The sequence below is a fragment of the Theropithecus gelada genome, chromosome 3 (assembly GCF_003255815.1).
Source record: "Theropithecus gelada isolate Dixy chromosome 3, Tgel_1.0, whole genome shotgun sequence".
Lineage (NCBI taxonomy): Eukaryota > Metazoa > Chordata > Mammalia > Primates > Cercopithecidae > Theropithecus > Theropithecus gelada.
In genome coordinates this window covers 52,198,445-52,215,153 of record NC_037670.1, presented here as the reverse complement: position 1 = coordinate 52,215,153, position 16,709 = coordinate 52,198,445, and the positions used below count along the sequence as shown (strand labels likewise).

Sequence of the window (16,709 nt, the reverse complement as noted above, 5' to 3'; positions counted from 1 at the left end):
TGGGGTTTTTTTGGACAGAGTCTCACTCTGTCACCCAAGCTGGAGTGTAGTGGTGTGATCACAGCTCACTGTAGCTTTGGCCTTGCAGGCTCAGGTGATCCTCCCAACTTAGCCTCCCAAGTAGCTGGGACTATCGGTACGTGCTACGCCAGCTACCTTTTTTCTATTTTTTTCCTACCCGCCTCCCTTTTTCTATTTTTACTAGAGACAGCTTTTTGCCATGTTGCCCAGGCTGGACTCAGGCAACCTGCCCACCTTGGCCTCCCAAAGTGCTGGGATTACAGGTGTAAGCCACCACGCCTGGCCCCCAGGTTCTTTTCCAGGGATACATAGCTCAAGACTAAAACCCTGCTGTGGTGGAACTAACATTGTAATCAGAAAACAAATGCATAAATACTTGGTAGAAATGAGTGTTCTCAAGAAGAGAAGACAGGGCGTGAGGACAGAACATGAGGGTTGCTGCTTTAAATAGGGTGGCCAGGAAAGGTCTCTGAGAAGGAGACACATGAACAGAGATCTGAAGGGATGAAAGGAGCCATCCATGCAAGTCTCAGGGGGAAAGCACTTGCAAAGGCCACAAGCAGGAGGCATGTTTTTTTGTTTCTGTTTTTGTTTTCGAAGAAATAGCAGGAAGGCTGGGCTTGGTGGCTCACACCTGTAATCCCAGCATTTTGGGAGGCCAAGGTGGGAGGATTGCTTCAGTCCAGGAGTTTGAGACCAGCACGGGTAACCTGACAAAAAACGCATCTCTACAGAAATAAGCCAGGCATGGTGGTATGCGCCTGTAGTTCAGGGGGATAAGGCAGGATGATTGCCTGAGTCCAGAAGGTCGGGCTGCAATGAGCCATGCCTGTCGAAAAAGAGAGAGAGAGAGAGAAAGAGAGAGAGAGAGAAAGAGAGAGAGAGAAGAAGAAGGAGGGAGGGAGGGAGGGAGACAGGGAGGGAGGGCAGGAAGGAAGGAAGGAAGGAAGGAAGGAAGGAAGGAAGGAAGGAAGGAAGGAAGGAAGGAAGGAAGGGAGGGACGGAGGGAGGGAGGAAAGGGAGGGAGGAAGGAAGGAAGGAAGGAGAGGGAGGAAGGAAGCAAGGAAAGGGAGAGAGAGAGGGAGGAAGGAAGGAGAGGGAGGGAGGGAGGAAGGAAGGAGAGGGAGGGAGGAAGGAAGGAAGGAGAGGGAGGGAGGAAGGAAGGAAGGAAAGGGAGAGAGGAAGGGAGAGAAGAAGGGAGAGAGGAAGGAAGGAAGGAGAGGCAGGGAGAGAGGGAGGGAGGAAGGAAGGAGAGGGAGAGTGGAAGGGAGAGAGGAAGGAAGGAAGAAAGGAAGGAGAGGGAGGGAGAGAGGGAGGGAGGGAGGGAGGGAGGAAGGAAAGAAGGAAGGAGATGGAGGAAGGAAGGAGGGAAGGAAGGAAAGAAGGAAGGAAGGAAGGAAGGAAGGAAGGGAAATGAAATGAAAGAGAAAAGAAATAGCAGGAGAGTCAGTGGGGCCAGAGCCAAATAAACAAATGGTGCAGAAGGGAGTGGAAGGGATGGCGGGGTCCAGATCGTGGGGCCATGGTAAGAACTTTGGGATTTATTCTAGTTGTGATGAGAAGCCTCTGAAGGATTGAGAGCTGAGGAATGACGATTTATATCTGAGAAGGATCACTCTGGCTGCTGGGTGGAAAATAGACTCACAGAATATTTATTAAGCACCTGCCACATGTGAGGCACTGTGCTAAGCGCTGTGGGAGACACAGGGATAAATCACGTGAGCTGTGCTTAGGTCACTTACAGTTTAGTGAAGCAGACAGATCTGTAAACAATCCACCGGGATTCAGGTGAATGGAGTCAGTGGCATAGCTGGCAATAGTGTTTTGGTTAGGAGCATGAGCTTTGTAAGTCCTGTAGTTTTGAGTTCAAATTCTGGCTTTATGCTTTACTACTTACTTAGCTATTGGCTTCAGTTTCCTCATTTGCAGATGGCAATAATGAAAGTAATAGCTGTGCCCTAGGATTGCTGGGATACTGAACCATAAGCCTTGGGGCAGAGTGGCTGACCCTGTAAGCACCCCACAATGCTAGCACCCCATGCCTGCTCGTGTGGGACTTGGGACTTAGCATGGGACGCTTGAGTTGAGCTTTGAAGATGCTGAGGAGCTTTTTTTCCTTTTTCTTTTTCTTTTTTTTTTTTTTTTTTTTTGCATAAGCAGGAGAGAGTTCTATGCTGTTTTTACCTAGGATTTGAGGAAGTTACCCTGTGGCAGGGACTTACAAGTTTCTCTCCTGGAACTTTCTCCTGTGTTATGTTTCCCTGGAGATATATTAATAGTGAGAAAGTATAAGTAGAATTTGGAAGAACATATGGCCAGCAGAGTCCCTGGCTGGTTTTCTTGGCCTCAGGCTGCTTCCTGCACGCCCCTTTCTTCATCGTCTCAGGTTAGTCACTGGGGTGTAGGAGCTGGACTTTTCTCACTAAAGCCAATGCTCTCTACCTGCCAGATTCCTTGAGACGATTCTCCCTCCAAGACTAGGTTTGAAAAAATGACACTCTCCGCTTTGGTGCCTCCTTTCTTTATAGCCCTTGAATGCAACCTTCTTATTTGGGATATTTTAGCCAAGCCAGTGTGTTTGGGGAGGCACACAGTTTAGTCTCACAAGTTGAAGAAGTCTTCTGCTGGTCCCAGTTCCTGACACTAAACTCTTGAGTGTGAAAATCAGCACATCTCCACTTGTCTCATTTCTAGATGCAATAGCTGCCTCCTCCAGGAAGCCACTCTTTCTGCCACTAAGTCTAGGGAAGTTCTTTAGGCCGGAGATCCTGTGAAATTACAATTAAGTGGATTTCAGGCTATCTTCTCCTTCAGTCACTCTTTCTGCCACTAGTCTAGGGAAATTCTTTAGGCCAGAGATCCTGTTAAATTACAATTCAGTTGATTTCAGGCTGTCCTCCTCTTCCTCCTCCTCCTTCTTCTCCTTCTTCTCCTTCTTCTCCTTCTCCTCCTTCTCCTTCTTCTTTCTCTTCTCCTTCTCCTCCTCCTCCCCTCCTCCCCCTTATTCTCCTTCTTCTTCCTCCTCTTCTTTCTTCTCCTCCACCTTCTTATTTCTTCTTCTTCTCCGTCTCCTCCTCCTTCTCCTCCTCCTTCATCTTCTTCCTCTTTCTCTTCCTCTTCCTCTTCCTCTGCTCCTTCCTCCTCCTCCTCTCATCCTCCTCTTCTTTCTTCTCCTCCCCCTCTTCTTCCTCTTCTTCCTCTTCCTCTCCTTCCTCCTCTTCCTCTTCTTCTCCTTTCTCTTCTTCTGCTTCCTCTTCTTCTTCCTCTTCTTCCTCTACTTTTCTTCTTCTCCTCCTTCTCCTGCTTTTTCTTTCTTTTTCCTCTTCCTCCTCCTCCTCCTCTTCCTTTTTAGCAACAGTGCTATTTATCCAAATAAAATCTGTATGAAACCCCAAAGAACAAACCACACAAGCAGAGCTGTTCTGGGACGTGAAGTCAGGGTGGACGCCGAGAACCCCGATTTCTCAACCGTCTCCTCCTTCCCCCTGGATAACCCTAGGATTCTTCAGGGGAATCCTTGAGTTCCGAGGATCAGAATTTGAAAAACCCATCAGAGAAGGGTGTTGACGTGAGAAACACCAACTTGGATCTCTTTTATCCCAAAATCCATAACCTGTTCCGCCCGACAAAGGTTGAGGGAATTTTCTCTGAGGTCTGTAGCCCCTTTAGAGCTATTTCTAAATAGACTAATCAGGAACTCTCCATCAATAGGGAGATGACGGTTGGTTTTACTGGAGAAGGTTTCTTGAAGCCCTTCTCTGCCCCTGAAAGAAGGAGGGGCATAACTCAGGTTATGCTGCCAGCCCAGTGGAATCTGGGGTAGCGTTGCCTTTTCTGAGTGTTTCTTGCCACCTGCCTTCTCCCCTCGGCACCCTTGGGGTGTTTCAGATCGATCAGCTAAAGCACCGGTTGAATAAGATGGAGGAGGAATGTAAGCTGGAGAGAAATCAGTCTCTGAAACTGAAGAATGACATTGAAAATCGGCCCAAGAAGGAGCAGGTTCTGGAACTGGAGCGGGAGAATGAAATGCTGAAGACCAAAAACCAGGAACTGCAGTCCATCATCCAGGTGAGGGCCTGGGGGCGGGGCCAGCCCGGGCAGCGGGAGGGTGAGGGCTTGGGGTTGGGGGAGACGACGCACCTGCCAGGATGTGAGTCCCAGAGCCTCACTCACACCACGCTGACTGCAGGATCACAGACATGCATGCCATCCTTGGGCACCTTTGTCTCCTCCTCTGTAAAGCGGTGACCACCCCACCACGCATTTGTCAGAGACAGGAGATCATACTTGGGAAAACATGTCCTTGTTTGAAGCACTCCAGGAAAATCACCATCCATGTGGAAATCAATGCCCTGGGCACTGTGGGAAGAGACAAGGACCTCTGGGAAACCTACACGCCCTTAAAGATTTCAGAAAACTCAACTCTAAGCTCTGTGCCACTTGTTCCAACCTCAAATGCCTCCCCGCACTTGTCAAAGTGGAATCACTTGGGGGCATGGAGGAGGAAGCTGCCGAGGAGTGACATCCCAAAACATATCTGCAAAACATATCTGCAGGGCAAGAAAAAAAACATGCATCCTCTGGCTCCCTCCAGAACAGTCCCGACCAGGAGCGGCTGCCTGGTATTTAAGGCTCTCTTTCGGAGCCGAGGATGAACCCAGCTTCACCAGAACAGATTCCTCAGTATTTCAGGGACAGCATCTAAAAAGCCGATCCAGCTTCCCTTTGCTGTCACCTGTGAAGTGTTCTAGGTGCACCAATTGCTTCTCTGCGCTCTAATAAGTGCCAGGGAGAACAAAAGGCCCAGGATACTCCCAAGCAGAAGCCAGTTTTCTGCTTCTTTCCAGGCAATAAACTTCTTAAATGATAAGCTTCTTAGAGACCCCAAGGGACATACATCTCTTCTTGCCTCTACCTTCCAGACACAGAACCTTCTGCTCTGTCCATGTCTGTTTCTGGCTCTTCTGTCCCCCACCTTCCAGGACCACTTGGCTCCCCACCCCGACCCTGACCCTGTTAAACCTCCTCCCTCCCACCCAGGCTGGAAAGCGCAGCCTGCCAGACTCCGACAAGGCCATCCTGGACATCCTGGAACACGACCGCAAGGAGGCCCTGGAGGACCGGCAGGAGCTGGTCAACAGGATCTACAACCTGCAGGAGGAGGCCCGCCAGGCGGAGGAGCTGCGGGACAAGGTGGGAGCGGGGAGCGCCTGCCCAGCGGTGCCCTTGGCCCGCCCCCTTCACACCAGGGGGCAGTGGTGTGTGTCAGCAGGACCTCCCTGACCCCACACTCCTTTCCGGGGACTAGGTCAGACCCCTGGCATAAATCCCCTGTACTTCCCAGTATTCAGCCCCTGGCAGGAGCTGCAGTTTATCAACCAGATGAGGGCCTGGGGGCAGGAGCAATGTGGGCAGAGGAGACGGTGAGGGCTTGGGATTGGGGGAACCAACATACTTGCCAATGTGTGAGTCTCAGAGCCTCACCCACACCTTGCAGATTGCAGGATCCCAGATGTGTCGGCCACCCTTGGGCATTTATAAGCTATTGCACCAGCTGAGCACCAGTGTCCCCCTCCTGATTGAGACTGCACTATCCTCCCATACGTTACCTGGTCTGTAGTGGGTTCATGACAATGCCAAGTTCATTGGTCCCCTACCTTGAGCCCCAGTGGTCAGATAGCCAGTTCTCAGAAGGGCAGGCCATGTCCTGACCATGCCAGCTTAGGGAGGGACAGGCCAGCTCCAGCCAGCCGGCGGGAAGGCACAAGCGGAGAACAGCTTTCAACCCTGACCTATTGATTCCTTGATGCACGTATTGATTTCTCTGTGTTGTTCACAGTACCTGGAGGAGAAGGAGGACCTGGAGCTCAAGTGCTCGACCCTGGGGAAGGACTGTGAAATGTACAAGCACCGGATGAATACGGTCATGCTGCAGCTGGAGGAGGTGGAGCGGGAGCGGGACCAGGTACAGGCACCACCTGCAGCATGCAGGGCGGCAAGACTGCACAGCGGGGCCCACACCCCAGGCCACGGGGTCCTTCAGAGTGTTTTGTCCAGTGCAATGTCACTGACAATGCAGGGATCACTCCTGAATCCATCTTTCCCATTTCTGTTCCAACGATGAATTCTATCCCAAAAGGCTTTTGGAAGTCACAGGCATTTGGGTATCAGGGGGCTCTGAGCTGAGCTCCAGCAGCTCCCACAACCAAGCATGGTTCTTAAATGTTGTCTGTTCTCTCGGGTAAGAGGATGGGTTCAGATCCAGCCCTGTCATTCATAAGGTGTATGCCACCCTGACCTCAGTGCCCTCATCTGTAAAATGAGGAAAATTATGGTAGCACCACCTCATAGGGACAGGCTGTGGCCTTCCAGGGATACTGCATCAACACAGAGCCTGCCACTAGCAAGGGTCGAACCATCGGCTCTGTGATCGTGTTAATGAAGAAGGCAGTGACTGACACGCCCAGGAGTCAGGCTGCAGATGAGAGTCACAGACGATGTGGCTGGCCCCTGGGTTGGGGACGATGCCTGTCCCTGGACCCAGCTGGAGTTGACTGGGGTGCAGCCCCCAAAGCGGCCTTTGTCCTGCTTCTCCCTGGCAGGCCTTCCACTCCCGAGACGAAGCCCAGACACAGTACTCGCAGTGCTTAATCGAAAAGGACAAGTACAGGAAGCAGATCCGTGAGCTGGAGGAGAAGAACGACGAGATGAGGATCGAGATGGTGCGGCGGGAGGCCTGCATCGTCAACCTGGAAAGCAAGCTCCGGCGCCTCTCCAAGGACAGCAACAACCTGGACCAGGTGGGCTGGGACAGGCAGGGCCCACGTCTGAAGCCAGGTGCCCCATGGCGCCCACTGAGGGCTGTGGCCAGTCGCCGCCTCCCCGTGGGGCCCCACATCTGAAGCCAGGTGCCCCCTGGCGCACACTGAGGGCTGTGGCCAGGCGCCGCCTCCCCGTGGGGCCCCACATCTGAAGCCAGGTGCCCCCTGGCGCCCACTGAGGGCTGTGGCCAGTTGCCACCTCACAGTGCAATGAATGGCTCCTTATCCTTTGTTTAGTTTTGTTTTGTTTTTGAGACGGGTCTTGCTCTGTTGCCCAGGCTGGAATGCAGTGGCACCATCACAGCTCACTGCAGCTTCAAACTCCTGGGCTCAAGCCATCCTCCCACTTCAGCCTCCCGGGTAACGGGACTAAAGGCACACACCACCATGCCTGACTAATTTTGTATTTTTTTATACAGACAAGGTCTCACTGTTTCCCAGGCTGGTCCTAAACTCCTATCCTCAAGCGATCCTCCCGCTTCAGCCTCCCAAAGTGCTAGACTTACAGCCATGAGCCACTGTGCCCGGTCGGCCCTTCATATTTTTGAAGCCAGAAGTTCCCTCCCACACCCAGCATAATCCACATCTTTTAGTCTTGTGTTTGTGTCTGTTTAGTGATGAGTAGAAGCCACTCATTTTGAAGTTAGAAGATGCAGGGTAGGGCTGGGCACAGTGGTTCATGCCTCTAATCTCAGCATTTTGGGAGGCTGAGGTGGGAGGATCGCTTTAGGACAGGAGTTCAAGACCAGTCTGGGCAACAGAGTGAAAATTTTTTTTAATTTAAAAAATTAAAATTAAAAACATAAATAAGAAGATGCAGGGGGCTGGACGCGATGGCTCATGCCTGTAATCCCAGCACTTTGGGAGGCTGAGGCAGGTGGATCATGAGGTCAGGAGTTCGAGACCAGCCTGACCAACATAGTGAAATCCCGTCTTTACTAAAAATACAAAAAAAATAGCTAGATGTGGTGGTGTGTGCCTGTACTCCAGCTCCTCGGGAGGCTGAGGCAGGAAAATTGCTTGAACCCGGGAGGCAGAGGTTGCAGTGAGCCGAGATCTTGCCACTGCACTCCAGCCTGGTGACAGAGCAAACCTTTGTCTCAAAAAACAAAAAGAAGAAGATGCAGGGTCAAGCCTGACCCAGCCACTTCCTGGCTGAGCAGCCTCCCCGCTTAGGAGCCTCGGTGCCCTCTCAGTTGACCACAGCCAGCTGCTGGCCTCCTACTAGGGTTCCCCCGCACACCTGAACTGTCACTGGGTTTAAGACACCCTGCAGTCATTAGGGTTCCTAGTGCCTGTGAGTAAACCCTCATTTATCGACAATGTGAATTGCAGAGTGCATTTCCCAGCAGCGCCCCAGGCACTGAGAAGTGAAGGAATGCCTCCTCCAGGGTAGATGTTATCACTTTTATAGCTCTGGGTTTACTGAGCGAGGTCACGTGCAGGTGCCACGCAACGTGCCCTCTGCGTATTACCTCATTTACCCCACAGAACTGTCCTGCATGGAAAGCACATGCTCAGTGTCCTCATTTACAAAGGAAGGGACCCTGACTGGGTGCGGTGGCTGAGGCCTGTAATCCCAGCACTTTGGGAGGACCCGCATTCCCAGCTGCATTCCTGCATTCCCAGCTGTGTTACAGCGTGAACACAGGCCTGACACGTAGCCCACCGTGCTGCCAGCAGGCCGTGACCGACGCTTCCACCCATCTGCAGAGTGGGAGTCAAGGACCAGCAGGCGGGTAACGAGATGCGCCAAGGTGGGCTGTGCGTACCCAGGAGTGTTCCGCTGCTATTCTGAGTCCCTGAAGGATTTTGCACACGGAGTGGGACAAGACGCTTTGAGTTTGGAGGCAGCGCAGCATGAGGGTGCCGTGTGGCTTTGCAGGCCACGTAGTTCCTTCATGCCACAGCACTCCGCTCCCTGTTTTGTAAAAGGTGGTGATTAACAACAACCTCTACTTGTCAGGAAGGATTCAATGAAGTGGCAGCTATGAAGCACTCCAGACAGTACCTAGCACTGTTTTTGTTTTTAACATCATTCAGTCATTCTGAATATTTTTTATATTTTTAGCTCAGGCACAGGGCTAGAAATTGGAAATGTAATGGGGGCAGATGAGATGTAAGGGGTTGAGGCCGGTCAGGAGGCAACGCCTTTACATTGTACAGGAAGACTGGGGCTTGCTTGGGAGACCGGACCAGAAGCCCGGGAGGAGGAGGCATCGTTAGGCTGGAATGGTGGGGCTCGGTGTCTGGGGTTACGGTTGGGGTCAGGAAAGAAGAATGGCCAAAGTGAGCTTCAAGCTCGGGTGGCTGAGGGAATGATGACGCCGTCAGCCCAGCCACTTTGCCTACTGGCGGCACATCGCCAAGCCCCATCACTAACGCCAGGTTTTCTCTGTCCCCAGAGTCTGCCCAGGAACCTGCCAGTAACCATCATCTCTCAGGACTTTGGGGACGCCAGTCCCAGGACCAATGGTCAAGAAGCCGACGATTCCTCCACCTCGGAGGAGTCACCCGAAGACAGCAAGTACTTCCTGCCCTACCACCCACCCCAGCGCAGGATGAACCTGAAGGGCATCCAGGTGCATGGGGGTGGAGGGAGGGGCGCAGGTGCAGGGCAGAGGGTCTGGGAGCCGTGGGCCCCTGCAGGCAGCAATGGGGCAGCACAGTCACGCCTGCTTCTGGGTGGGTCTTGGGTGCCCAGACTGTGATTCAACCTATTTCAACCCTGTAAGCTGGAAATCCTGCCAACTCGCTTTTTACTCATTTGTACGTTTTTACTGATTCCTTCACTCTTGTAAATGTAATAGACGTTAAAAGAGAGAGAAAGAAAGACAGGCTGGGCATGGTAGCTCGCATCTGTAATCCCAGCACTTTGGGAGGCCAATGTGGGAGGATTGCTTGAGATCAGGAGTTCCAGACCAGCCTGGGCAACATAGGAAGATCCAGTATCAAAAAAGAAAGAAAGAAAGAGAGAAAGAGAGAGAGGAAAGGAAGGAAGGAAGGAAGGGAAGGAGGGAGGGAGGGAGGGAAGGAGAAGGAAGGAGAAGGAAAAAGGAAAGAAAAGAAATTAGCCAGGCATCGTGGTACATACCTGTAGTCCCGGCTACTCAGGAGGCTGAGGCAGGAGGATCTCCTGAGCCCAAGAGTTGGAGGCTGCCGTGAGCTATGATCGCACTACTATACTCCAGCCTGAGTGAGAGCAAGACCTTGTCTCAATAATAAAAGAGAGAGAGAGAGAGAAAAGAAAGAAGAAAGAAAGAAAGAAAGAAAGAAAGAAAGAAAGAAAGAAAGAAAGAAAGAAAGAAAGAAAGAAAGAAAGAAAGAAAGAGAAAAGAAAAGAAAAAGAGAGAGAGAAAGAAAGAGAGAGAGAGGGAGGAGGGAGGGAGGGAGAAAGAGAGAGAAGGAAGGAAGGAAGGAAGGAAGGAAGGAAGGAAGGAAGGAAGGAAGGAAGGAAGGAAGGAAGGAAGGAAGGAAGGAAGGAAAAGGGAAGGAAAAGGGAAAGGAAGGGAGAAAGAGACAGAGGGAGGGAAAGAGAATGAAATGAGCATCATTTCCAAATTCAGGCTGGGCACAGTCACTCAAGCCTGTAATCCCAGCACTTTGGGAAGCTGAGGTGGATGGATCATCTGAGGTTAGGAGTTCGATACCAGCCTGGCCAACATGGCGAAATCCCATCTACTAAAAATACAAAAATTAGCTGGACGTGGTTGTGGACACCTGTAGTCCCCACTACTTGGGAGGCTGAGGCAGGAGAATCACTTGAACCCAGCAGGGCAGAGGTTGCAGTGAGCCAAGATCATACCACTGCACTCCAACCTGGGCGATAGAGCAAGACTCTGTCTCAAAAATAATAATAATAATAATAATAATAATAATCTGTTTATTCTTCACAAATGTATTGAGTGCCAATCACATGCCCGTCACATGTCAGGCACCATCCTGGGAGCTGGAGTTAGCAGTAATCCTGTCGCTTTGCTCAGAATCTCGTGCAACCCAAAGCCCACGGCTGGTTCTCGATGGGGACTAGAGTGAATGAACGAGATGCCACAGCAGGGCCTGATGGTGCCTCCGCCTCTCCCAGCCTTGCACACACCGAGCCAGAAGGCTGAGGCAGCACATCCGAGCTGACTGAGACCCCGTTAGCACTCCAGGCCGGGGGTGGCCAGGGCACCTGCCCGGCAGCCTCACCCTCTTCTGAAACCCCCTCTGTGTTGTGTACCCAGCTCTGCTCAGCCTCACACTCCCCGCACATCACTTGGTCCCCTCCGCTGCTCTTGGCTTTTGTCCTGTCTTCTGCCATGAGCCATATTGCACGGCTGCCCTGGGAGGAAAGCTTGTCTGTACCAGCAGCTGCCTGATTCAAGCCCAGGGGAGCCGCTGTGTCTTGTCGTCCCAGCCACAGGAGATGAGCATCGGTCCGTGCGTTCCGGGCCAACCCAGGCGGCTGTATGACGAGGGACAGGATGGCTGGCCTCACTTTATTTTTTTTCTAAGCCCCAGTGACATGTGTCTAGGGCCCTGTTTGATTTGTGTCTCGTGTCTTGTTTCTTCCCCTCCCCTCCCTTTTAGCTGCAGAGAGCCAAATCCCCCATCAGCCTGAAGCGAACATCAGATTTTCAAGGTTAGTGAGATGCCCGGATCTCTCTCGGCCTGTCTCATCTGTCACTCTGTCTCTCTCAGTCCATCTGTTTCTCCCACTGTAGCGATCAATCCTGCAGGGTAAACATGGCAGGCTTTCGGGGGTCTCAGGGTGGTGGGGGTCCATCCAAATAGCAGTTAATGTTCATCGTCATTCGAAGCAGGCAGAAGCCCCGAGCCCTGAAAGGTTCCCTCTGTGGTTCCCTCCACACCTCCCCGCCTCTCCCGGTGGGTCTGTCCGGAACCCCTGGTGCATTAGCCGAACTGTGCGTTTTGCCTGTGGCTTCTCAGTGAGAGGAATCTTTGACCCTCTCCAGACTTCGCTGGGTGGTACCCCACAGGACCTCACAGGAGGCTGGTTCGTTCGTCAGTCCCTGGTTCTCCAAGACACACCGCCTTCAGAATCTTCTCTTTTGTCCTCACCATGTCTCTGGGAGTGACAGATCGGCTAGAAGGGTTTGCCTAAGCAAATCAAGCACCTACTATGTGCCAGGTGCTGGAAGGCCCAAGTAGATGCCCATAGACCCCACACACTGAGGCAGGGCCACAGCCAGGAGGCGGAAAGTGCATGGGTCCAGAGAGTGGTTGGACAAAGGTCAGAGAAGGATCCGTCAAGAAGGGTACATTTGGCCGGGCACGGTGGCTCACACCTGTAATCCCAGCACTTTGGGAGGCCAAGGCAGGCAGATCACCTGAGGTCAGGAGTTTAAGACCAGCCTGGTCAACGTGATGAAACTCCGTCTCTACTAAAAATACAAAAAGTAGCTGGGCGTGGTAGCAGACGCCTGTAATCCCAGCTACTCGGGAGGCTGAGGCAGGAGAATCACTTGAGCCCAGAAGGTGGAGGTTGCAGTGAGCCAAGATGGCACCACTGCACTCCAGCCTGAGCAACAGAGTGAGATGCTGTCGAGAGAGAGAGAAAGAAAGAAAGAAAGAAAAGAAAGAAGAAAAGAAAGAAAAGAAAAGAGAGAAAAAGTTGGGGGTGGGGTGTATATGTAAACTGGGGCTGGAAAAGGGAGACTTTTGGTGGAGGGACACAGTGTCAGGTCAGAGAGGGGCCCGTAAACAGAGGTGTGGAGACCAGGAGGTGCACGGGGCAGAAGCTGCCCTGCCACCCCAGAGTGCAAAGCAGGAAAGCACTGGGCTGAGACTGTGGGTGCCTCGCTGAAGAGATGGACTTCATCCCGCACGGCAAGGATGAAGCCTCCCCCAGGTGGCTTTGGGGTGAGCAGGAGAGTGAAGAGTGCAGACCCATGCTTAAGGCTGTTCTCTCTGGGCATGGAGGTAGAAGAGGGAGGCCAGGGCAGGGGGCCCCGTCCAGCTACCTCACGGCCACATCCGGTGTCTCAACAGCCTTCTTTATCAGAAGGGAGGTGCAAAGGGCCTGGGGCCTGCAGGAAGCAGAGAAGGGGGTTGCACCAAAGGGAAAGGACAGGATGTCGTGGCCATGGGGCTTCTTCGCTCCTCATCAGACCTTAGGCTGCCCAGTGCCAGGTGCTGGGGGCCCAGGGAAGGACAGCATATGGTTCCTCCCTACAAGACATCCGCTGATGGGGGTGCATGTTCGTATATCTGTCTGTGCACACAACGCGGGCACACACAGCAAGGGTGGGAGCAAGGAGGGGACACAGACAGCAAAGCCGTCAGACGAGGGCTGAGAGGACATGCACATGGTCCCCAGGCAACCTGCAGCAGAGCCAGGGGTTGGGGCAGGGACATCAAGGGAGGCTTCACCCTCTCTCCCTCTAGAGTGCCATCCGGGGCCCCAGCTCATCCCCCAACACCCTCTCCTGCTGCGGAACACCGTCCCGGGGCCACAGCCTCGTCCACCCCACCAGCCCCGACCCACCTCACCTTCCTCCCCAAGTCCCAGTCTCTGAACGGCACTGCTGCGTGCTCTGGGCTGCAGCCCCAGCCTCCCGTATGTTTATGTAGAGAGGTTTCCACAGACTTGGCCCCCAGTTTGTCCTCATCCCCATCAGCCAGCCCTGCTTGTCAGGGAGAGGCAGAGTCCATGGTGATGGCAGAGAATTGGACGGGAAGATTCAGGCCCCGGTTGTCCATTGTTCACAGAAAATGCCAGCCAGGGACCCCACACAAGTCCTCAGAGACACATGGCATTGTCCAGCTTTGACCCAGGCTGCCCAGGGGCTGACCCTTGCTGGGAGCTGGGGTATGTTGGCAAACGAGACCCACCCCCCCACCAGGAGCCTACTGTGGTGGGGGGAGACGGGAAAAGAAGAGATAATTTTATGCCTGGGATATCAGCGCTTTGGGAGGCCAAGGCAGGAGGATCGCTTGAGGCCAAGAGTTCAAGACCAACCTGGGCAACATAGCAAGACGCCATCTCTATAAAAAACTTAATAAAAAACAAGAGGAGGTTTCTGAGGGCTCTTTCTCCAGCAGATGCCACAGAGAGGGGAGGGAGCCCCCAAGGGAGAGAAGAGGCCCCGGACCCACCTCATTAGAAGGAGGTTTGGGATGACACCAGACAGCCCCACGTGTCTATTGGCCATGGGCTCTGACTTCCCTTTCCCTGCCTTTTCTCTCCCTTCCATCTCTCTTCCACCTCAAACCCTCCCCGGCCCCCTTCTCCTTTCTCTGTCTCTCCCACCTTGTCTCTCATGAGGACAGCCAAGGGGCACGAGGAAGAAGGCACGGACGCCAGCCCCAGCTCCTGTGGATCTCTGCCCATCACCAACTCCTTCACCAAGATGGTGAGCTGCGGCCTCTGCCCGACCTGCGGGTCCCCTCCGTTGTCTTTCCCTGCAGAACACTGTCCAGGGCCCCAGCTCATGCCCACCACCCACTCTCCCTCCAGAGCTCATCCCACCACCCTCTCCCACTGCAGAATGCCATCCAGGGCCCCAGCTGGTCCTCACCACCCACTCCCCCTGCAGAATGCCATCCAGGGCCCCAGCTGGTCCCCACCACCCACTCCCCCTGCAGAATGCCATCCAGGGCCGCAGCTTATCCCCACCACCCTCTCTCCCTCCAGAGTGCCATCCAGGGCCCCAGCTGGTCCCCACCACCCTCTCTCCCTCCAGAGTGCCATCCGGGGCCCCAGCTCATCCCCCAACACCTTCTCCTGCTGCGGAACACCATCCTGGGGCCCCAGCCTCGTCCACCCCACCAGCCCCGACCCACCTCGCCTTCCTCCCCGAGTCCCAGCCTCTGAACGGCGCTGCTGCATGCTCTGGGCTGCAGCCCCAGCCTCCCTTATGTTTATTTAGAGAGGTTTCCACAGCCTCGCAATGTATTTACACCTTCTTGCCGCCTCCTTTCCCAATTTAACACTTGGTGGGAGGAGGAGCTGGGCCTCCCAGGGGCTGTCACGCATGGCACAGGCGGTGAAAATTCTGCTGCAACTTCTCAGCCCCTGGCAACTCCAGCAGCCTGGGGAGCCGGTGGCAGGCAGGGCACAGAGCTGGGAGCAGCTGGAGCCGCTACAGAGCTGAGGCTCGGGGCCCCCTCACCAGCCCAGACCCCCTACCCGGGCAGAGCCGGGCAGGGTCCCAACCACTGCATCCAGCATTGCCCACTCCCCACCAGGCAGCAGAAGGCCCAGGATTAGAAATTCTAACCCTGAGGGGAAGCCCTGAGAAGCTTGTCAGCTCAGCTTCCAAAATCAGGCCCTGGGGGAGGCAGAGATTTTATAATGATTCCTGTCTGATGGCGGCCCTGGGTGGCAGAATCCCAGGCTCTTACTAAGAGCAGCTCTGGCCAGGAGCCAGCAGGCCTGCTTTCAAAGGTCGCCCTCCAGCAGCTGTGCCGTCCGGGGGCACCACTGCCCTCCCCACGCCCCAGGCCCACACTGTTCACCATGTTTAGAGCAGGTGCCCACAGCAGGTGCAGCCCGAGAGCCTCGAGCTCAGCCCGTGCACCATGGCAAGGCAGCGCCCCAGTCCGCCAGTCGGCCAGCTCCTGCCTGCGTCCTCCCTGTGAGCAGATGTGCAAGCAGATGTGTTCCAAGCTCGGCGGCTGCGGCCGCGCCGGGCTGAGCACGAGCCTGCTCCAGCCAAGGTTGCCCCTGAGAGCCAGCTCGCTGCCCCCACGCCGCCTGAGTAGGAGGCGGGCATGATTTTGTGTTGAATTTAGTCCCTGCGTGTGTCATATTTACGCACCCATAACGTGTGTGTGTCTGTGTCTGAAGCAGCCCCCCCGGAGCCGCAGCAGCATCATGTCAATCACCGCTGAGCCCCCGGGAAACGACTCCATCGTCAGACGCTACAAGGAGGACGCGCCCCATCGCAGGTGGGTGGCAGGTGAGGGAGGACTGGGCGTTTGCCCCATGCCACCATGCCAAGCCTCCTTACCCCGTCTCCGGGCCAGTCCATGCTTGCTGACCCAGCCATCCTCAAAGCTACCCTAAAAGGCAGGGTGCTGCTCATCGTACAGATGAGGAGGCTGAGGCTCGGAGGAGGGAAGTGGCCGCCCCAGGTTCACCGAGCTGCCTATCCAAGGACGAAACCCATGACCCATGGCTCCATGCTGACCAGAAATCAGGTTCTGGGGCCCCACGGCCCCAGGGCTTGGCATTTTCTGCCAAAGAATAAGAAACTTAAGGCTGGGCATGGTGGCTCATGCCTGTAATCCCAGCACTTTGGGATTACAAGGCCAAGACGGGTGGATCACCTGAGGTCAGGAGTTCAAGACCAGCCTGACCAATCTGGTGAAACTCCATCTCTACTAACATTACAAAAATTAGCTGGGTATGGTGGCGGGCGCCTGTAGTCCCAGCTACTTGGGAGGCTGAGACAGGAGAATCGCTTGAACCCGGCAGGTAGAGGTTGCAGTGAGCCGAGATCGTGCCCCTGCACTCCAGCCTGGGCGACAAAGCGAGACTCCATCTCAAAAAAAAAAAGAAAGAAACTCATGAATGGCTTCTCCAATCTCCTCTCTCACCTTCCTTACTTCCCGAAAACCATTAGTGTCCTCACAAGGAGAACTACAGTAGAAGTATGCCTGCGCTATGGGTGTTTCCAGCCTGCCAGGATTTGGCATGTCACCTACAAAGTCAGAGGTTGTTGGGCGGTTTCCCGAAGGGCAGAGAGCAAGCAGTGGCCGAGGAGGCTGGATCCACACCCCGGGTCCTGCTGGGGCCTGGGTTTGGGCCTTTCAGCATGGCCTTCCCTGGTTGGCTCCAGAGATCAGCAGCAAAGATCTGCTTAGGCCAGGCACAGTGGCTCACACCTGTAATCCCAACACTTTGGGAGGCTGAGGTGG

At 54.1% G+C, this 16,709-nt stretch overlaps 1 protein-coding gene across 2 annotated transcripts in view; it reads left to right on the top strand.

The window, feature by feature from the left end:
- CARD11 (caspase recruitment domain family member 11) overlaps positions 1-16,709 on the top strand; it is a 144,867-nt gene that overhangs the window by 105,593 nt on the left and 22,565 nt on the right. For both annotated transcript variants that reach the window (XM_025379320.1, XM_025379321.1), the window contains 8 exons: positions 3,910-4,089; positions 5,062-5,214; positions 5,861-5,986; positions 6,624-6,821; positions 9,248-9,424; positions 11,415-11,466; positions 14,118-14,200; positions 15,637-15,737. In XM_025379320.1, coding sequence (XP_025235105.1) covers positions 3,910-4,089; positions 5,062-5,214; positions 5,861-5,986; positions 6,624-6,821; positions 9,248-9,424; positions 11,415-11,466; positions 14,118-14,200; positions 15,637-15,737 — 1,070 coding nt within the window. The remainder of the gene's footprint in view (positions 1-3,909; positions 4,090-5,061; positions 5,215-5,860; positions 5,987-6,623; positions 6,822-9,247; positions 9,425-11,414; positions 11,467-14,117; positions 14,201-15,636; positions 15,738-16,709) is intronic.